The sequence below is a fragment of the Ctenopharyngodon idella genome, chromosome 7, assembly GCF_019924925.1.
Source record: "Ctenopharyngodon idella isolate HZGC_01 chromosome 7, HZGC01, whole genome shotgun sequence".
Taxonomy (NCBI): domain Eukaryota; kingdom Metazoa; phylum Chordata; class Actinopteri; order Cypriniformes; family Xenocyprididae; genus Ctenopharyngodon; species Ctenopharyngodon idella.
The window spans coordinates 11,378,084-11,395,948 of NC_067226.1; the positions used below are offsets into that span (position 1 = coordinate 11,378,084).

At 38.2% G+C, this 17,865-nt stretch overlaps 2 protein-coding genes across 4 annotated transcripts in view; both read right to left on the reverse strand.

The window, feature by feature from the left end:
* Positions 1 to 10,770, reverse strand: part of cylda (cylindromatosis (turban tumor syndrome), a) — a 31,259-nt gene extending 20,489 nt beyond the window's left edge. For all 3 annotated transcript variants that reach the window (XM_051898656.1, XM_051898658.1, XM_051898657.1), the window contains exons 1-3: positions 10,429 to 10,770; positions 2,459 to 3,095; positions 1,853 to 2,158 (exon numbers count right to left, since the gene is read on the reverse strand). In XM_051898656.1, coding sequence (XP_051754616.1) covers positions 1,853 to 2,158; positions 2,459 to 2,950 — 798 coding nt within the window. In that variant the 5' untranslated portion in view covers positions 2,951 to 3,095; positions 10,429 to 10,770. The remainder of the gene's footprint in view (positions 1 to 1,852; positions 2,159 to 2,458; positions 3,096 to 10,428) is intronic.
* A 306-nt stretch (positions 10,771 to 11,076) lies between these two features.
* nod2 (nucleotide-binding oligomerization domain containing 2) lies at positions 11,077 to 17,292 on the reverse strand. The gene is made up of 11 exons (XM_051898655.1): positions 16,964 to 17,292; positions 16,145 to 16,668; positions 15,699 to 15,825; positions 13,668 to 15,432; positions 13,437 to 13,520; positions 13,245 to 13,328; positions 13,074 to 13,157; positions 12,901 to 12,984; positions 12,627 to 12,710; positions 12,450 to 12,533; positions 11,077 to 11,937 (listed from the first exon to the last, which is right to left on the reverse strand). The coding sequence occupies exons 2-11, from the start codon at positions 16,622 to 16,624 to the stop codon at positions 11,865 to 11,867; spliced, it is 2,949 nt and encodes a 982-aa protein (XP_051754615.1). The 5' UTR covers positions 16,625 to 16,668; positions 16,964 to 17,292; the 3' UTR covers positions 11,077 to 11,864.
* Positions 17,293 to 17,865: the final 573 nt, after the last annotated feature.

Below are 17,865 nucleotides of genomic sequence, written 5' to 3' on the forward strand. Positions count from 1 at the left end.
AGGGTGAAAAGAGGAGAACAGTGGAATGGCGTGTGTTGGTTGTGTCTTGTGTGAGCATTTGGCAGTACGCCATTATGATGGTCACACAGAGCAAACTGAGCTGTCTCTACATCTCTCCTTCAATCCAGCCCTCCACACTGACGTTTTTAATGTTATAAAGTCTCTTATACTCACCAAGACTGCATTTATTTTATCAAAATTACAATAAAAACGGTAATATTGTGAAATATTATTAGAGTTTAAAATAACTTGTAATATATTTTAAAATGTTAATTTATTGGCAAAGCTCATCTAAGCAGCCATTTCTCCACAAGATCCTTCAGAAATCATTCTAATATGCTGATTAAGATTTGGTGCTCAGGAAACATTTGTTTTCCATCATTTATTTGAAATAGAAACCTTTTGTAATATTAAAAATGTGTTTACGGTCACTTTTCATCAGTTGAATGCATCCTTTCTGAATAAAAGTATCATTTCTGTTTTACCAACACTAAACTTTTGCACAGTTTTATAAACAGTGTATTTTATAATTTTATAGGCTGACATTACAGTTTTTTTCATCTGTATCAGTCAATAGTGGATATTTAATTTCATCCTCATTTCTCCTATTTTTTTAGGTTACCTTTGCCATAATCTAACACTCACTTAAAGTTAATCTTTAAACACTAATAAATTAATAACACTGTTAAATGTAATCTTTATCAGACCTCAAAATTAATATCTATTTTCCAAACTGTACATTATAATGTTGTGATGCCTGTAGCATGTAACATTTAAAATTGCAGAGTATAGCTTTTAGGGTTTTATTTTTTATTTATTTAAAACAGGCGTGTCAAACATACGGCCCACGGGCCAAATACGGCCCACAAAAATGTCCAATCTGGCCAGCAGGATGATTTGAACAATAATAAAAAAAAAGAGATGCATGGTCCACCGGCCATAAATCTGAATGGTTTTTAGTTTTATTTTGGCCATTCTCTATTCTGGACTTGCAAAAAAACTGCTTTGCAATCATTTCCCAAACATGTCATTTGTGTGGAAATATTATGAAGTCTGTAAACAAGAAGTTTAACACAGGCACGCGCTGAATACGGACGCAAAGAGGAAATGCTCCAGCAGAGCAAATACTGTACCAGTCCAAGCTCGCTGTTCATGAAATATAGAGAGAAAAATATTGAATTGGTTTATATGAATGGATCTCTGAAGGGAAATGACTGTCTTCAGAAAAGTTTCGATGGCATTTTCTTTTCCTCTTGTCTCCGTATAATGTGCATTATAAATATATATAATAATCTGCAAATATGCTTGTAAAAAGACTGGAGCTGGCCATGAAAAAACAAAATCAGTGCATCACCAATAAAAAATAATAAACATTATTTTAAAAATTTTCGCTGTAAAAACAAATGCAGTTTTCAAAGAGCAGTGTGTTTTTCTAATCTTCTTGCAAATTAACTTGTAGTTTGTATGGTTAATATTAAAATGTAACTGTCAGCGCACTAAGGTTTAAAAAAAAAAAAAAAAGGTAATTCGGCCCGCACATGGTTACATTTTTTCCCATCCAGCCCTCAACCTAAAATGAGTTTGACACTCCTGATTTAGACAAAATGGAATATAATTTATCAGTTATCAGCCAAAACATGAAAATAATTATTGTCTTATCGCATCAGCCAGAAATTGTAAATTGGTGCATCCCTTGTATTTTAATAATAATAACAAACTTCACATAAAAAGCACCTTCTAAAATATCTGACCTGCCTGAACAAACACATTGCTTAATGAAAACGGTAATATTAAACTGTAACTTTGCAGCTAAAATCAGTTATTCACCATCTGAACAGTCTAATTAATTTACCATATCAACACCAACGTAGTATCCAAGACTCTCGTTGCCAGGCAGTAAGTCACAGAAGATAACAGTGCCCCGTTCCGGGCCGTCCCGTGTCTGTACCAACACTCGAGAGTTGATCTCCAGTGGTGGTACTTCACCTTCCACTTCCGGGTCATTATCCTCTAGTGTCACACGATCCACCTCCAGCTCCTCATCTTCCCAGAGCTCAAGTTTATCCAGTGCAACGAAGACACCGCATTCATCTTCACAACGAAACAGCTGCTGACCCTGATAAGAGCCCTCTGTGAAACCCTGACCCCGGCCCTCCTCCTGAAAGACAGAAAGATTTTCAGAGGATAAAAAAGACATTGCATACACCAATCCAGACATAAGAACTCACATAAATAACGTCACACATTTGCCATATGAACAAAAGACATTGTTGATGTGTGATGTTTGAGTCTGGCCTTCACCCACACACAACCTACAGGCTTTAGTTATGTTCGCTCAAATCTCCCAGCTAAGCCCTGGAGACAAATGCAGCTTTGTCCTGTAATTATCACACGCTCAAGGGCTGGGTGAACCCAAAACCAGTCAAACAATGCAAACAAGCCAAACAGCGTTGCTCACCAGTAATTCAACACCAAACCAGATACCACTCAGCGCTCGGTCAGGCAGCAGAGCCCCTTTAAAGCGGACCACACCTGGAAGGGGCTCGTCACCGGACCTCAGCTGCACTCGGACTTTTGACCCACAGTTGATGTCATGAGCCCTGTCCAGACGCGATCTGTTGCACAGCAGACTGTAGCGCTCTTCACAGTTGGTGATGGGGAACAGCAGCTCCGCCAGCTTCTCCTCAAGTTCCATCACGTCCCGTTCATCCACGCTCACCACCACATTGGTCTGGTCCAGGATGCGTAGGCTGCGCTTACCTTTGCTGGGTGGGATTGTGCGACCGAGGCTGTTGCGTTCCTGGCAAGCCTGGCCGAGGCTGCCACGTGGGATGCGCAGAGTCTTCTGGCCTGGCTTTTCCACGGTACACTCCTTCACCACAATGTAGAAACGCCAGTCATCCCGGAAACTGCCAGCAGGCTTCTCCTGGCTCCATAGCGCAGAGCTCATGGCTGCATAGCAAGAGTGGGTTGAAGATGACAGGAACACACGTCGAAGGTCAGAGGGTCGTCAGGGGTCAGTGGGACCAGGAAGAAGGAGCTTTCATGACCTTTTCAATGGGAAAGGAATAGATGGACTGAACGGACATAAAGAGCTGTAAAAAGAGAGAAAGTGGAGATTTAATAATCAGAGAAAGTATAAAGGTTTAAGAATGAGATTAGTCTTGTCTTTTTGCCTGATTGAGATCTTGATTCTTGAGTAAGTTTTTCTAGTCGAATAGTAGGAACTGCATGATTAGTTGTTAAAAGATCGTGATCTTGATTCAAAAAACCACGTGATCTTATTCCTAAATGACAAAAATGAAAATCTTATTCCTGTCTATTAAACCTTTGACAAGTACGACCACAGTGAAACACAGTGTTGGCACTGCTGCTGACTCAGATACAGTAGATGTCATGTACAGGTATGAAACAGCTTTACAAACAATAATTCACATGATGACAGAAGTACTGGAATAAAAGTTTATAGTTCAGATATAAACACTGATGTCTACAGTAGAAATGAAAATAGAATAAATCACCTTTTGTAAGTATCGATTATTTGTATCGATTACATTGTTACACCAGTAGGTGGCGACAAGGGACTGTTAATAAAATGTATTTGTCATTCAAGAGATTATTTCAAAAACACTGATTCATCCAGTAATGAAACAAGTGAAGTCTTTATGAGTGAGTCATTGAATCGTTTATTTAAACCGATTTTTTAAAATAAAAATTCTAATGAGTTAAATATTTTAAATAGACTGCAGCAATTAGCATTTTGTCATTTTGTTCTGTTTTCTATTCACAATTGTGGGAGAATTGTGATATCTATTTTAAACAAAAATATCATGATTTTCAATTGATCCAGAATCGTGCAGCTCAACTAGTAGTCCTTTATTTAAGCAGCAAGTTTATGATTTTAATTTAATTACTTAAATATATACTGTGCGGTGGCATCGGAAAATGGTTTACGTTTCAGGGCTGAGATAGAATATTATATATAACATTGCTTACCTGTTGTACATTACAGAGAAATATTAAACCATAATATTGAGCCTTTAAAATATAAATTAAGGGCTCAAGCGCACACATAAGGCTTGCCACACAAATGTAATTTATGAGTGTGTGGGGAAAAAACAAGAAGAAAGATGCATGAAGTGGCCAAGTGTAAATACTTTTGTTTATGCTAGACCAGCGTTTCCCAACCTTTTTTCAGTAACGGCACCCTTTGAAAATGTTTTTAAAAAATTTGTGGCACCCTACACTAGTGTTGTCATGATACTGGAATTTCTAGCTTTGATCTGATACCTTGAAAAGTGTCAATATTTGATACCACGGGGAAGAACCGCCATATATACTGTCATATAGATATTTTAATATTATCAAGCTTTTGTCCATCCATTGAAAGTCTATAATTCAATAAATCAATAATTTCTTCTGAAGAGATCACTTATATGATGACAGATTTTAATTTAGGCTTTTATTCATATATAAATATTGCCCAAGTACAATTACAACTCTCTCACCTAAATGTTTGCTCACTTGATGTATTTGTGATTTTTACAATGGGGGAATTTTATTGCAAATGCACAAGATAGCTTGATTTCGAAATTTGAATTTAATTTTTTTTTAAAAGACAAGTAAACAGTAATAAAATAAGAATAAATAAACTAAAGATAGCACAAATAAATACAATAGAATAAAGATACAAATTAAATAAATTGCCTTAAGTTTTTCAGGTAGGTTTAACAGTAGTAGGGCTATTCAGGTAACAAGTACTACAAGAAACTGAATAAAGTAATTAAATGTAAAATAACCTTGGATAGTCTTCATTGTAATGAAATTGCAAGGGGGCCACCATTTAATGTTAATAATAATAATAATTTAGTTAATATATGTAAAAATGTCTAATTAAATATAATAATTCAATATATAATGAAATAACAAAAAATAAATATTAAACTATTATTTTGTATTTACTATTAAAGCACTCTGATCGGTTGTGTTAATAATAAACCACCAATTTATCTAGTATACATTTGCTGCATACAGTTACTGTAGGCTACAAAAGATTTAGACATGAATAAATAGGTCTGCACGAAATATCAAAACTATTGAAATATCACAAACGTACATATCGTGATTTGCATATTGCAACGGCTTGTGATATCTGAATGATTTTCATAGGCTACTTCAAAAAATTACCAAAGGTCAAAGTTTTAGGTCTACGTATTTAGTGGAGAATAGACTGGGCATGCGACTGTTACTTGAGTGTGACTTGCTTGATGTTAAAAAGAGTTAAGCACAACAAGCTGCGAAAAACAACACACATTTGACACACGCCTGAAGCGCTCGCACAGAAAGCGAGCGCTTTCGAGGTGGCTTTCTGTGCGAGCGCTTCAGGCGTGTGTCAAATGTGTGTTGTTTTTCGCAGCTTGTTGTGCTTAACTCTTTTTCACATTCGCGTGTCAAATGTGTGTTGTTGGCGTGTATCAGACAGTGTGCGATACCGAATTCAGTTCTCTTTCGCAGCTTATTGCACTTGAATGGTCAAATACACACAGTTATGTCAAAATGCCTGTATTGGCGAGTATTCATATAAACACAGTTGGTTATGTCTTATGTGAAAGTAAACAGTTGGGAAAGAACTCGGATGTGTGGTAATAGGATATGTGCATTAGGTCTTAAAGTGTCAGCAGTCACTTTGTACAGTATATACATGCTGCTGTCTGTGAGTCAAACAACAAAAGAAAAAGAGAAAATCAATCACTATCTTGACTAAATAACTTTAATAAAAAGTTTAATACTGTTTAATATTATTTACATATTATTTTACTGGAATAAGCTTCACATCAAGCCTGATCTCCGTTTGCATCTTTCTTCTCTTCAGCCTGACATACAGTGCTTAGTAAATGCTTAACAACACAAACCATTGCATTAGAAGAGTCACAATCTGTTTTTGCACAATTTGAGCTAAATGAGTCAATCTATGACAGCATTGTTGTAAGTTCCTGATTTCAAATATGTTATTGAGATACAATATTGAAGAAAGTTATGTCGATTTTGTCTTTCTCAAGAGGATAAATAGGAATGTAATTGCATACTGGAAATAGCTGTCTGGGGGTGTTACAATTTTGGCCGCCAAATGAACTGACTTGCCTTTAAGGGACTTTGGTACCCTTCACGATGCCTCCTAAAATTACCAGCTCTGACCAATCCTTCCTGCTCCCCTCTAATGAACTAGCAGTGACCCACTAGTATTTGCCATATTATTACCATAATTAGCAACTGCAAGGCCATGGCTGGGAACATTGTGCAAGATGTCTACTGCAGATACGCTTAAACAAAGTTAAATGTGGGGTTAATGAATATGAGAACTGCACAATATCAAAAATGTTGCCAACATCTTTTAGAACAATGATGTTAATGTGTCATCTGTTTCATTTTATTAATGTTCATATGCTTTAAATAAGCAAATAAAAACAGACTATACACAGATGACTTATGACAACTATTTTCAATTTAATTTATGCAAATGAAGTGAACTGTGTAAAATGTAATACACACCCATTTAGAGTACTTAGACCATGGTTCTGTTCAAAGCTAACACAAAGCTGTCCATAAATCAGCCTCTCATACACACCACAGGCTACAGGCTACAACCAGCTACAGATACTGATGATGGGTTCAGTAACTTAAAATCATGTAGTAAGTCATGTATAGCACTAAAGTTCACATGCAGCTGAACATCCTCATAAAATTGCTCATCAGAATCAGTGATTATAATGCGTTTTATTTGCTTTTGTTGCGATGTGTCGCGCCTTTTGCATCCGGTGTAGACAGAGTGTAACCTGCCAGGTTACACCAATGCGACTAGAATCGACGGTGTATGATTTCCATATCAGTGACTTTTTACTTCAGTGTTTCTTTCAGCTTTTTGTAGCGCAGCTGCCAAACTTCCCGCGAAAACAACTTCTGCATTTAGCATTTAAATACAATAGTAGTTCTTTTTTGCCCTTGGTAAAATTTATATGAATGCTTCTTGTTGGCTGATTGGCTACAGTTTGATAATCTGTTCTACGCAATTAAAGTTTTAGGGCCCTATATTAACTATCTAAGTGCATGGTCTAAAGCGCACGGTGAAAGTGCACTTAGGGCGTGCCTGAATCCACTTTTGCTAGTTTAAGGACAGGGAAAATGGTCGGCGCGCCCGGCACATGGTCCAAAAGGGTTGTCGTTGTCCTTATTCTCTTACTGAGTAATGGGTATGTTTGAGCGTAACGTGCAATAAACCAATCAGAGTGACATCTCCCATTCCCTTTAAAAGCCAACTGTGCTTGCGCCATGGCGGATTTGCTATGGCGGAATTTGCAAGCGGAAAAACTGAACGCTTCTGTAGCGAGGAAACGGATCTGCTTGTGCGTGAGGTTAAAGCGTGCGAGCAGACCATCTACAGGAAAAGCCAGATTTCACCAAAGCATTTTGTCTTTATGCACACAATAATAATCTTTTACACTGTAATCCTTTAATTTTTAATACTTAGCATGTTTGTGTGCTGGTGCGTGTGCCTGTGTGTGTAATAAGCAGTGTATGCGCGTTGTGCACCCGCATATTGGCGAATTACTAACGCGTTCTTTAAATAACAAAACAAATATTGTGCCATTGACTTCAGACCAGGTTTCAGTTCGTCAATGGCGCAGTCTATTTCAGTTGCCTCAAAATAGTAACGCGCCTGAATACACCTCATTTTCAGAAAAGCACGCTCATGAGCGCACAAATGGGAGCAAATGCATTTGCTATTTAAACAATGTTTAAACAACATTTAAAGACATCTCAACATCGCCAAAGGCTACAGCACTGAAAATTACCAACAAAATTATGCATAAAACTTTGAAAATCTATTTATTACACTTATTGCACTCATTATTGAATCAATTTAGTAGATCCTTGTTGAATGAAAGTTTCTTTTAAAATAGAATTGTGCTGACCCCAAACATTTGAATGGTAGTGTGAATATAATAATAGGCCTAACTAAAAAATGCAAAATAATCATTTACATTAATATTTAAGGAAGACAATTAGACTACATTTTATTTGATGGAGGGCAGTAAGGAACCTAGATAATGGATAGGGGGCACTGGCCCAAAAAACATTGAGAACCCCTGATCTAGGCCTCCACGGGTTTAGTCTAATTAACTTTTTAGGAAGAAATTGTGCTGAAAAATGGCACAACATCTTTTAAATCATATTTTAAATTAGTGGATCTCAACTGGTGGGTTGCAGCACAAAAACAGGTCACACGTCTGTTCTGACAGGGTTGAGGAGAGCAGGGAAAAATGGCACTAAATGAAAATAAAATGCATCTATGCAACTTGTGCATAGTTACTGTAGGATAGTCATAGTAGCAAGTAATACGTCTATTACCTTTTAAAAAGGAAGGAGAAAAAAATCTTCCCATATTTTTGTTCCTGACAAAAAAGGCAGTGTGTCCAAACAAACACTTTGGTATTTTGGTGAAAATGTATCTGTCATTTGTTAGAAGCTTGCCATATGGACCAGGTGACATGCCCTTAACCTCATTCCATGACCAAAACAACTTAGGGTAAAACAAATTATGACCCAGACATATGGATTCACTTAGAAAAAGAACAAACATGGGTTTGTGGTGACCACAATGTCGGACAGTTTCATGTGAGTAATTATTGGCTGTCAAGGGCACAAACCCATCAAAATCAATTCGTATATAAAATAAAAACTATAAAAATCACACTTCTTCTGTTGTTTGTGCATTAACAAAATTATTGATTATCAACAAAATGATATGGTAATAACTTTTTTGGTCCTATGTGTGCAGTACAATTTATTTAGTTTTTGTTTAACAACCATTTTGCTTACTTGTATGAACAATTCTATTTGGCTACCACTAGGTGTTCAGTTTGAAATATGGGTCCTTAAAGGTATAGTTCATCCAAAAATGAACATTCTGTCATCATTTACTCACCCTCATACTTCTGTTGAACACAAAAGAAGATATTTAAAAAAAAAAAAAAAAAAAAAATGCTGCCTTTTGTGTTTATACAATGAAAGGTATGGAAAAAAGTTTTTCAACATTTTTCAAATATCCCCTTTTGTGTTGTACAGAAAAAAAAGAGGCACACAGTTTTAGAATGATATGAGGGTGAGTAAATGATGACAGAATCTTCATTTATGGGTGAAATTTTCCTTTAAGCAACATCACATGACCAATGACTTGGCTGTCTGGCATACCCCATCAATGACCACGATATTAGAATAACCAACCCGAACACACTTGTATCAACAGAGATTGTGTGACTGTTTGGTTTTTCCCCCAGCAGCAGGGGAATTCACACAGCAAATTAAATCTCACTCTGAGCTTCCTGTATGCACAATAATGGTGCACACATAGTACCACTACTGCATAATGACTAATATCAAGAATAAAAAACGAGACAGATAATGCTCTAGCGAACGAACTTTTACCGATATTGCACGTGTCATCAATTTCTTCTGTCTGAAATGTAAGATGTGGCAGTGGAGAAAGATCCAGCAATATAGGTGGTTCGGCAGTAATTTGGTCCATCGTAAAAATGTCAACACGGTTTTGATTAACATCTAGAGCCTATACATACACAGATCACCATTCTGGTAATTATTATGCTCTGGGCAAACACGCCAAAGGGTTCCAAATCTTAGGGGTTGCAAAGCCTACTTAATTCCAGATGAATGGGTCAAGTAGGGCTATAATACCTGGCCAAAGCATTCTGTTAACATTCCCATTCATCTCAATGGCACTTGTTGTTGTTGTTGTTTGACATGACATGTAAAACGGGGCCCCTTCTGAGGAAAAAAAGTTGTGAACCACAGCACTAAACAATACTGATGATCACTGTGAGGGACTCTCGAGGTGTGCGCGACAGTATTCGTGCTGTCTGTCTAACCCCTCCCTCCACAGCCATTGATATTCAACAGACATTGATCTGTGAAGAAGTTGATGCTGTGTCAACATGGAAACATGCAGAGCCGGGAAAACCCACCAGTAATGCCAATGTATTAGCAATATGAACAGGTTTTTGTAAATGCAATGACTGTATTCATGATGTAATACACCCAATGTAAATATCACATCAGCGTTATACACTTTCTATAGACAGTCACTGACTGTGAATTCTGGAAGAAAACGATGCAGCAGAGATGGACAGGCCTTACACTAAATGACAATAATCAAGTACAGAACGCAAACTATCAGCTTCTCTGTCAACGGTTATTCCTACTCATAGAGCTCGGTTTGGAGATAATGTCATTGCTGGATAACGCTGTGTTGTCATGATCTGGTTACACTTACGGATCTAAAGCTGGTCATGTGTCAGAGACAGTCTGTAGAGGTAAACAGGTGACATCAGCATGAGCGGATCAGACTCCTCTTACCTGACGTTTAAATATCCCGGTATTCACCCGTCTGTCTTCGGTGGCATTTGAGATTATTCCAGTGAAACTCTCATTGCGCTTTTAGTAATGATGATGGTGTTTATTTGTCATTGTCGGATGGGCTCAGCTGAAGCCAGCGCTGACTCCACTCCGCATTACTACCAGTTAATGGAGGGACAGTCGCCTCCTCCGTGCACGTTAAACCCGCTGGTAATAATCTCGGGCGAGACGATGAGGGAAACTCGAAAATAATCCGGTAATATTGATATAGCCGAGGCCGCTGTTTCATTTGAAATCAGTGTGAGTATTATTTACAGTGTGATTGTGTATGTGACGGTTAAACCAAACATGCTACTTTACTGGAGAGAAACTTGTTCTCTTATTGGCTAGTGAGTGACAGGTACAATCTGATTGGTCGTTTCGGTTGTCCTTTACTTAGACCCGCCTTTTGGGGTTTTCCACTAGTTTGGCTGAGGTGTTTTTAAGGAACTGGCTGAGTGACAGGTTGTGCACTGCAGCTTATATATATATATATATATATATTTACAGCATGTTTTACATAGATCCTAGATGAAGCTCTTGTAAACTTTTATCAGTAAACATCTGTTTCATGAGTTTTGTGTGAGAAAGAATAAACAAATATGCAGCTTAACATAAGTCATAGAAGATGTATTTAAAGGGATTTACAAACATCATAACAAACCCTGACAATCTGTGTTGCATGTAACAGACAAATAGACTATGAATATACAATACAAAATGTCAACTCTCATATAAAAAAAAAAAAAAAACACTGTGTACAATAAATGAAAACTAAGACAGTGCAATGGATAGAGTCAGACAAATGTTATGTATGTTCCTGATGGTGTGTGTTACTAGGCCCTCTTTAGAAGTTCAGTTTGTGTACTGGTTAGAAAGTTTGCACCTTACTTATCAATGTTCTGAGGTTTTCTTCTCCAAAGACACTTTTATAGTACATTTATGACAGCCACGATGAAGCAACCTGAGGCACATTCAAGTCACAGTGGTAACAGAGGATCCAAGTCATTTTTCAGCCCCATCTGACGTTCTGGTTCAGGGGTGTCCAAACTCGGTCCTGGAGGGCCACTGTCCTGCAAAGTTTAGCTCCAACTTCATCTGACTGGAAGTTTCTAGTATGCCTAGTAGACCTTGATTAGCTGGTTCAGGTGTGTTTAATTGGGGTTGGAGCTAAACTCTGCAGAGCAGTGGCCCTCCAAGAGCAGGATTGGACACTAGATATTTAGCTTCTGAACTACCTCTACTCCAGATCAGCCATTTACAAGACAAGCACTTTGACTAGCTATGGCTTCCTGCTTGTGTGCATTTGTTTTGTTTTGTTGTTTAAAACATAAAGAAAAAAAGATGGGCACTGGATTTGGAAGTTTGGTGGCAGGCACTGCAGAGCCTTTTTGCCCTCAGAAGATCAATCTGCTTTCTTGCTTGCTCAGCTCCACTTCTTCCTCCGGGCTCAGATTATTTCCTCTCAGCCTTTAAGAGCACAAAGCAAAAAAAAAACCTTTGTATTAAGGATGTTAATATTATTCACAGCACAAACCATTCACCAGGCATGGGTATTAATGTAATAAAGCATAGTACAATTGAAATTCTGTTTGCACTAAGATTAATCAAGTCCCAAAGTAGCTGCATCATAACTGCTAATCATTACATAATAGGGGGAATGCTGTCACATTAAATGGGATAAGTGGTCACCATGGAACCTCCCAATAAACACTGTTATAGGCCTTTGAGCAAAACTTAAACAGGTGAACAACTATAAAAAATTCTCTACACAACAAAAATCGTACAAACATTCAAAAATACCTTATTGTTTTCCAACTATGCAAAACATATGTGACAACATGCCCCACATTTGTCCTGAGAACACAGTTTAACCCTTCTGTTAACACCGCTGTTGATTCTTGACTGCATGTATGCTATTGTAGATTTATTGAGTAATACTAGCACACACAGTCAGCTAAAATACTGGAAAATTACCTTACCAGACTTCCCTTACACTAGAGTTCATTTTCAGTGCCTCTATCAGACACTCAACTCCGTCCCTGCTGATACAGTTTTTGTTTAGCCTGAGTGAGAAAGACAGAGAGAAACATGGAATTTTGACTTAAAAAAAAACAAAAAAAAAAAACATTTTAAACAAAATGGATTAAATCACTCACCACAGTTCGTCCAGAGTTTTGCTCTGACTGATGAGTTTAGCCAGAGCGCATGCACCTGCACTGCCAACACCATTATCCACCAGACTTGAAACAAACCAACACAAACATTATTAAAACCACAAAAAGTAACACATTCTGCATAGAGTAGCTCAGTGCTCTGCAAACTTAGGGCAACCTTTCCTTTTCCACTGTTTAACATGAGCTAGCTGCTGCAGAGAGTTTTTTTTTTCATTGTCATAGAATGCAGAATTAATATAGGGCTATACAGGATTACCTTAACCATATTAGTGTAGTGCTATTCTTCAGCGCATTTGCCAATGCCTCAGCTCCCCTGTCCCCAATTTTATTACCCCATAATCTGAAAATAAGAAGTCAGAATGGAAATATAATTTAATATAGGTACAGTATTGAAACATTGAAGCACAGTATTCTCATTAGTGACCTCACCCCAGAAACTGCAAAGACTGGTTGTAGCTTAGGCCTTCTGCAAGCTGCTCCGCTCCCTGTGATGTGATGTTATTATTTCCAAGCCTAAAATCAATTTAGTATGATTAGAATGATCAAACTCCTATAGGCCAGAACTAGAACATAATAACCTTAGATGAAGTAAGCACTGACCTCAAAGCCAGGAAGTTCTGCTTTGTTTTTAGCAGACAAGCAAAGTGTTGGGTGCAAGCATCTGTGAGCTTGTTGTTAAAAAGCCTGGGGAAATGATGAGGTAGTTATAAAACTTGGTTGTATAAGTATAACAATAAAATGTAAATTATCATTATTCATAAACTACAGAGTTAAGGTGTTTGATATTCTCACGCAATTTTTTGGAAGCTTTCACATTTCACTCCCTTTTCCAGAAGTTTCCGGATTCCTTCATCTGATATGTTATTGTTCCTTAAACTGTGAAATTCAGAAGTTTTTAGAAAATCAAATCATCAAACAGACAGATGATAAGAATTTTCATTTTTAGGTGAACTATCCCTAAGAAAAAAGAAAGCCTAAACAACAATTCAAACACAACTACAATCAGTTAATCTCTCATCTTACTAAAGGGAGTGACAAATATGTAGACACGGTAGAAGCTGCTCCACGCCCACATCTCCCACTGAATTGTTGTCCAACTGAAGCCCAACAGGATTCCGCAGGTGCTGCAGCACATACGCCAGTGCGGTACACTCCACCGGTCCAATGCTACAGTAGGTGAGCTTCAGGTGTTCGACGTCCAACTTAGCCACAGCATCTTGAGCAATACTTTTGTCTTGCATTTCATATATGCACTTGATTAGCCAAACAAAACTTGGCATAGCATGCATGCTTTTCTTTTCACCCTTTACAGGACGAGGAATGGACTTGAAATGTCTCTGCATCCCTTTAGACAATGACTTCGCGACCTGCTTGAACTTGCGTTCACGCACAGCAGTGGGACAGCAGTCCAGGAGGAGACTATGGTGGCGCTGAGATAAAAGTCCTGACACAAACTGAGCTGTAATCTGGAGGTTTGGTGTCTCTGCCACATGAGACTCCGCCTCCTCAACCGAAGGATCAATACAGTGTCCAAGACACCTTTGAGACAGGCCCGACAACTGCCTGTGCTGAGGCTGAAAGAGTCTGGAGATAGCAGAACAATTGTTGTTACAATTCAGAACAACATACAGAGCAGCGAAGAAGCATTGCAAGGTGATATGCAGAAACTCATAGTGTTTACAATCTGTCACAGATAGGTCATTGCAGTAAATGAGGAAACCCATGCTGACATCCTGTTCTGTGAGCCCATTTCTTTGTAGCTCATTTCCAGAGAACACATAACAAGAGGCTTCCAGGCCTTCCAATGCCAACTGTCCAAGTTTTAACACTGTGTCCAAATGTTCCTCCAACCAGGCCTTTCCCAGGGCTCCTTGGGACAGAGATGACTTTCGCTGGAAGAAATGCTGTAAGGCCAGTAGGTAGACATCAGTGATGGTCTGAGGAATACCATCTTGACCACCCAGAAGCTCCTGGTGGCACTTGGTTACAATCCAGCAGAAGACTGGGATGTGGCAAAGACCTAGCAACACCGTGTTAACCTGGAGGGAATCTATGACACGTCTAGCCATAGCAGGGTCACTGTGATGTTTCTTTACAAAGCAGTTGATGCCACTAGGAGAAAAACCATTCAGGTGCACTTCTTTGCGGAGATAACGCTTCAGCGAGGGGCCCACAGCCTGTGGCCTGCTGGTGACCACCTTCAAAATGCCCTTCATTAGCGTACCCTGCAAGAGGTTGAAAAGCAATACAGGTATAGGCACTGGCTTTGTGGGGCAGCAGTGACGTTCTTCATCCCTGAAACCATGTTTGAACTCGTCAAGCCCATCAAAAGTAAAGAGGACCATATGAGGGTGGTCTAGGATGAACTGGAAAACCTCATCCTGACTTCGATCAGGCCAGCAGCAGTGCAGGAAGAGAAGCTCTTTCAGAGACAGCTCTCTGTGCTCTGCATTCAGTTTGCGGCAACTGAAGGGAAACAGCAGGAAAGTGTTTGTGAGCAAAGCTTCTCTTGCCCAGAGCAGGTGCAGTCGTTGAAGCAGTGTGCTTTTGCCACTTCCTGCCTCCCCAGACAAAAGAATGGTGTCAGCATCTTCATTAAGAGTCCCTATGGGACCCACCATATCCTCCAGCCCTAATGTAGTAGTTTCACCAGAACCATCTACCACTTCAAGAAGTCCATCGGTGTAAATATCATCCAAGGAGAAACGTCCTGCACCACCGTAGGTGCTAAGGAAGAGGGACTGGGCAGCAACAGAGCTTCGCAGCTTCTTCTGGTACAGCAGACAATCTGGAGAAACAATGTAAAGATTTTTTTGTAATATAGAAATGTAAAAATGATTTTATTATCTTAAACTTGTATTCAATATTATTTATTTCTTTAGTTTTTTTATATTTCTAAATGTATATACATTTATTTAACATTTCACATTTACATATATATATTTAATAGTCAACATTTATTTAAATAATTATTATGCCCATCTCATTGCAGTTTACAGACAGTTATATCAAAGACAAAGACATGAAAATCGACAACTAAGAAATGTCTTATACCGGCAGAAAGGTGATTTTCTTTATCTTCAGGCTTTGGTTTGCTTGGCTCTGTTTGTTCTAGATACTGTAGTAAGGTCTTTGCAGCAGTTTCCCCTTTAAACTTCACTTGGTCTAATAGCCTCCGTACCTGCAACAATCCAACAAGATCACTGGATTTACATTCTTTAAGCAAGTAAAGGACATTTACTGTGAACAGGCTTGGTAGAAATAAATGTCATATGTCAAACTAATTTGCACTTATTAATTACTATAGGAAAATAGTTCAATTTCTAAATCGAAATGTGACAAATCTGAAAATTGTTTGGCAATTCAAAAGTCAGTGACAAGGAATTTAGTCATGGGGCAAATTATATGACAGTTAGTCATGGGGCACATTAAATTCCAAGGATTTCATAATACAAAGAAGTAAACTAATTTATGGATTAAAGTACTATTCAATTAGTTACCTGTTGTGAGGGTGTGTATACAGGTAGTTGTACCCCATCACAATCTTGGATGGTGAAGCAGCCAGTTGTCAGTAAAACATTCAATGCTCCGTCAATATTATCTCTGAGCTTTGTCACTAACACTGGCCTGTCAACCAATAACATTAAAGTTGCAGTGTCTGGTCTGTTCTTGCCCACCACAGCACATCCTTTCCCAAAACACAGCCCAGCCTTCTGCTCCTCTGGTAAGACCTGGTTAATCGCAGCCAAAAAAAGGCTGCATGCATCTTCTCCTTTATCATGCACCACATCTAAAAGTTGCCTGATGTTAGAACATAGAGGTTTCTCCGCCACTCGTATGTTTAGGTAATCCTCCCAGACAAGAACCTCCCAAGCCAGGAGCAGGTCCAGAACACATTCCAGAGGTTCGGCACTGCCTCCACCACATAGGACTGTCAGAAGCTCTGCTCGCTGTGTTATGATCAACTGGTGAGCGCTCATAGTGGAACTCAGCCTTGTCTCAATGTCAACAGTCACAATCAGAACTGAGGGGATGAGACAGAGAAGACCAACATCACAACTTCTCACTAAAGAACCCTTTATATTGTGCCATTTATCAGATTTCAAAGAGATGTAAAATATTGGCAAAAGTTCCTATAAAAGCTAGAGTAATTCTGGGCACTCATTTCCTCATTTTTAACAAAAGCGAATAGGCCATACGTGTAATTAAATATATATGTCTAGATTAGTGCATCGAAATGGCTTCATCAGGAAACGTATTTACAACAGCAACACCAAAATAAATAAATAAAATAAAACAAGATAATAATAAAAACTTACCAGACAAGGTCCAGAATAGTTCCTGAACGTCATTGCTCCCCGACTACAAAGGTGAAGTGAATCTTTCATTCGTAATCATACGTGTACGCGTATCATTTAAGAACAAATGCGTCTCTTTTGAAACTTTCGAAATTAATATCCCCAAAAAAACACGCTTACAAACGTCGGTCTGCTAAATATTCCGTAGGCTGTGATTCTCTGATCATTGGCAGTCTATATAGCCTACTCTGAAATATGAAAACACCAAGAACACATGCTTATCTGCCGTAATAGTCTGTTTGGTCACTCACTTTGAAATGATCGTCCGAACTGAAAGTGAAAGAGGAGGCGCTGCTGTCCACTGAATCTTCAGGAAGTTATACCGTAAAGACGCTGACACATAAAGCAGTGTGTGTCTTGTTGCAGTTAAGAACTTTGTTTAAACGTCAGTAAGTCATTGTCAAAAATTTTGATATAGCCTAATATTCACATAAGTAGCCTGTTTCAGTTTTAATAGTTTTAAATATAGGCTACTTATGTCTAATAGCCTAGTCGTACATCTATATGTATATTGTCATATATATATATATATATATATATATATATATATATATATATATATAGCGTCTTGCGGCTCTGAACAAGAAACATTTTTGTTACTTTTTTTACAGTGGTAAAAAAGCATGCAGAACCACATTTCAAACTCAAGAGGGAACCCTAGCATCATGTAAAATGTAGCCTTTTACTTTATCTCAGCAAGCAAACTTTTTTTTTTACAGTAGGCTTTAAATGATAAATATTTAAAGTTCATAGATCAAAGTCGTATAGTGTTCATAGTGTTCAGCTTACGGTTTTTTTCTTTCTTGTTTTTGTAAATGCTACTATCTGTGCACATTTTCTAGAATTTATCAATAGGCTAATGT

Bases quoted from the DNA above. Each gene is read 5' to 3' on its own strand.
- nod2 (XM_051898655.1), bottom strand. From the start codon at position 16,624: ATGAGCGCTCACCAGTTGATCATAACACAGCGAGCAGAGCTTCTGACA. The intron at 13,158-13,244 runs GTCAGTGCTTAC...AATTGATTTTAG, and splicing joins CAGAACTTCCTGGCTTTGAG to GCTTGGAAATAATAACATCA. The intron at 12,985-13,073 runs GTGAGGTCACTA...TCTTATTTTCAG, and splicing joins CAGTCTTTGCAGTTTCTGGG to ATTATGGGGTAATAAAATTG.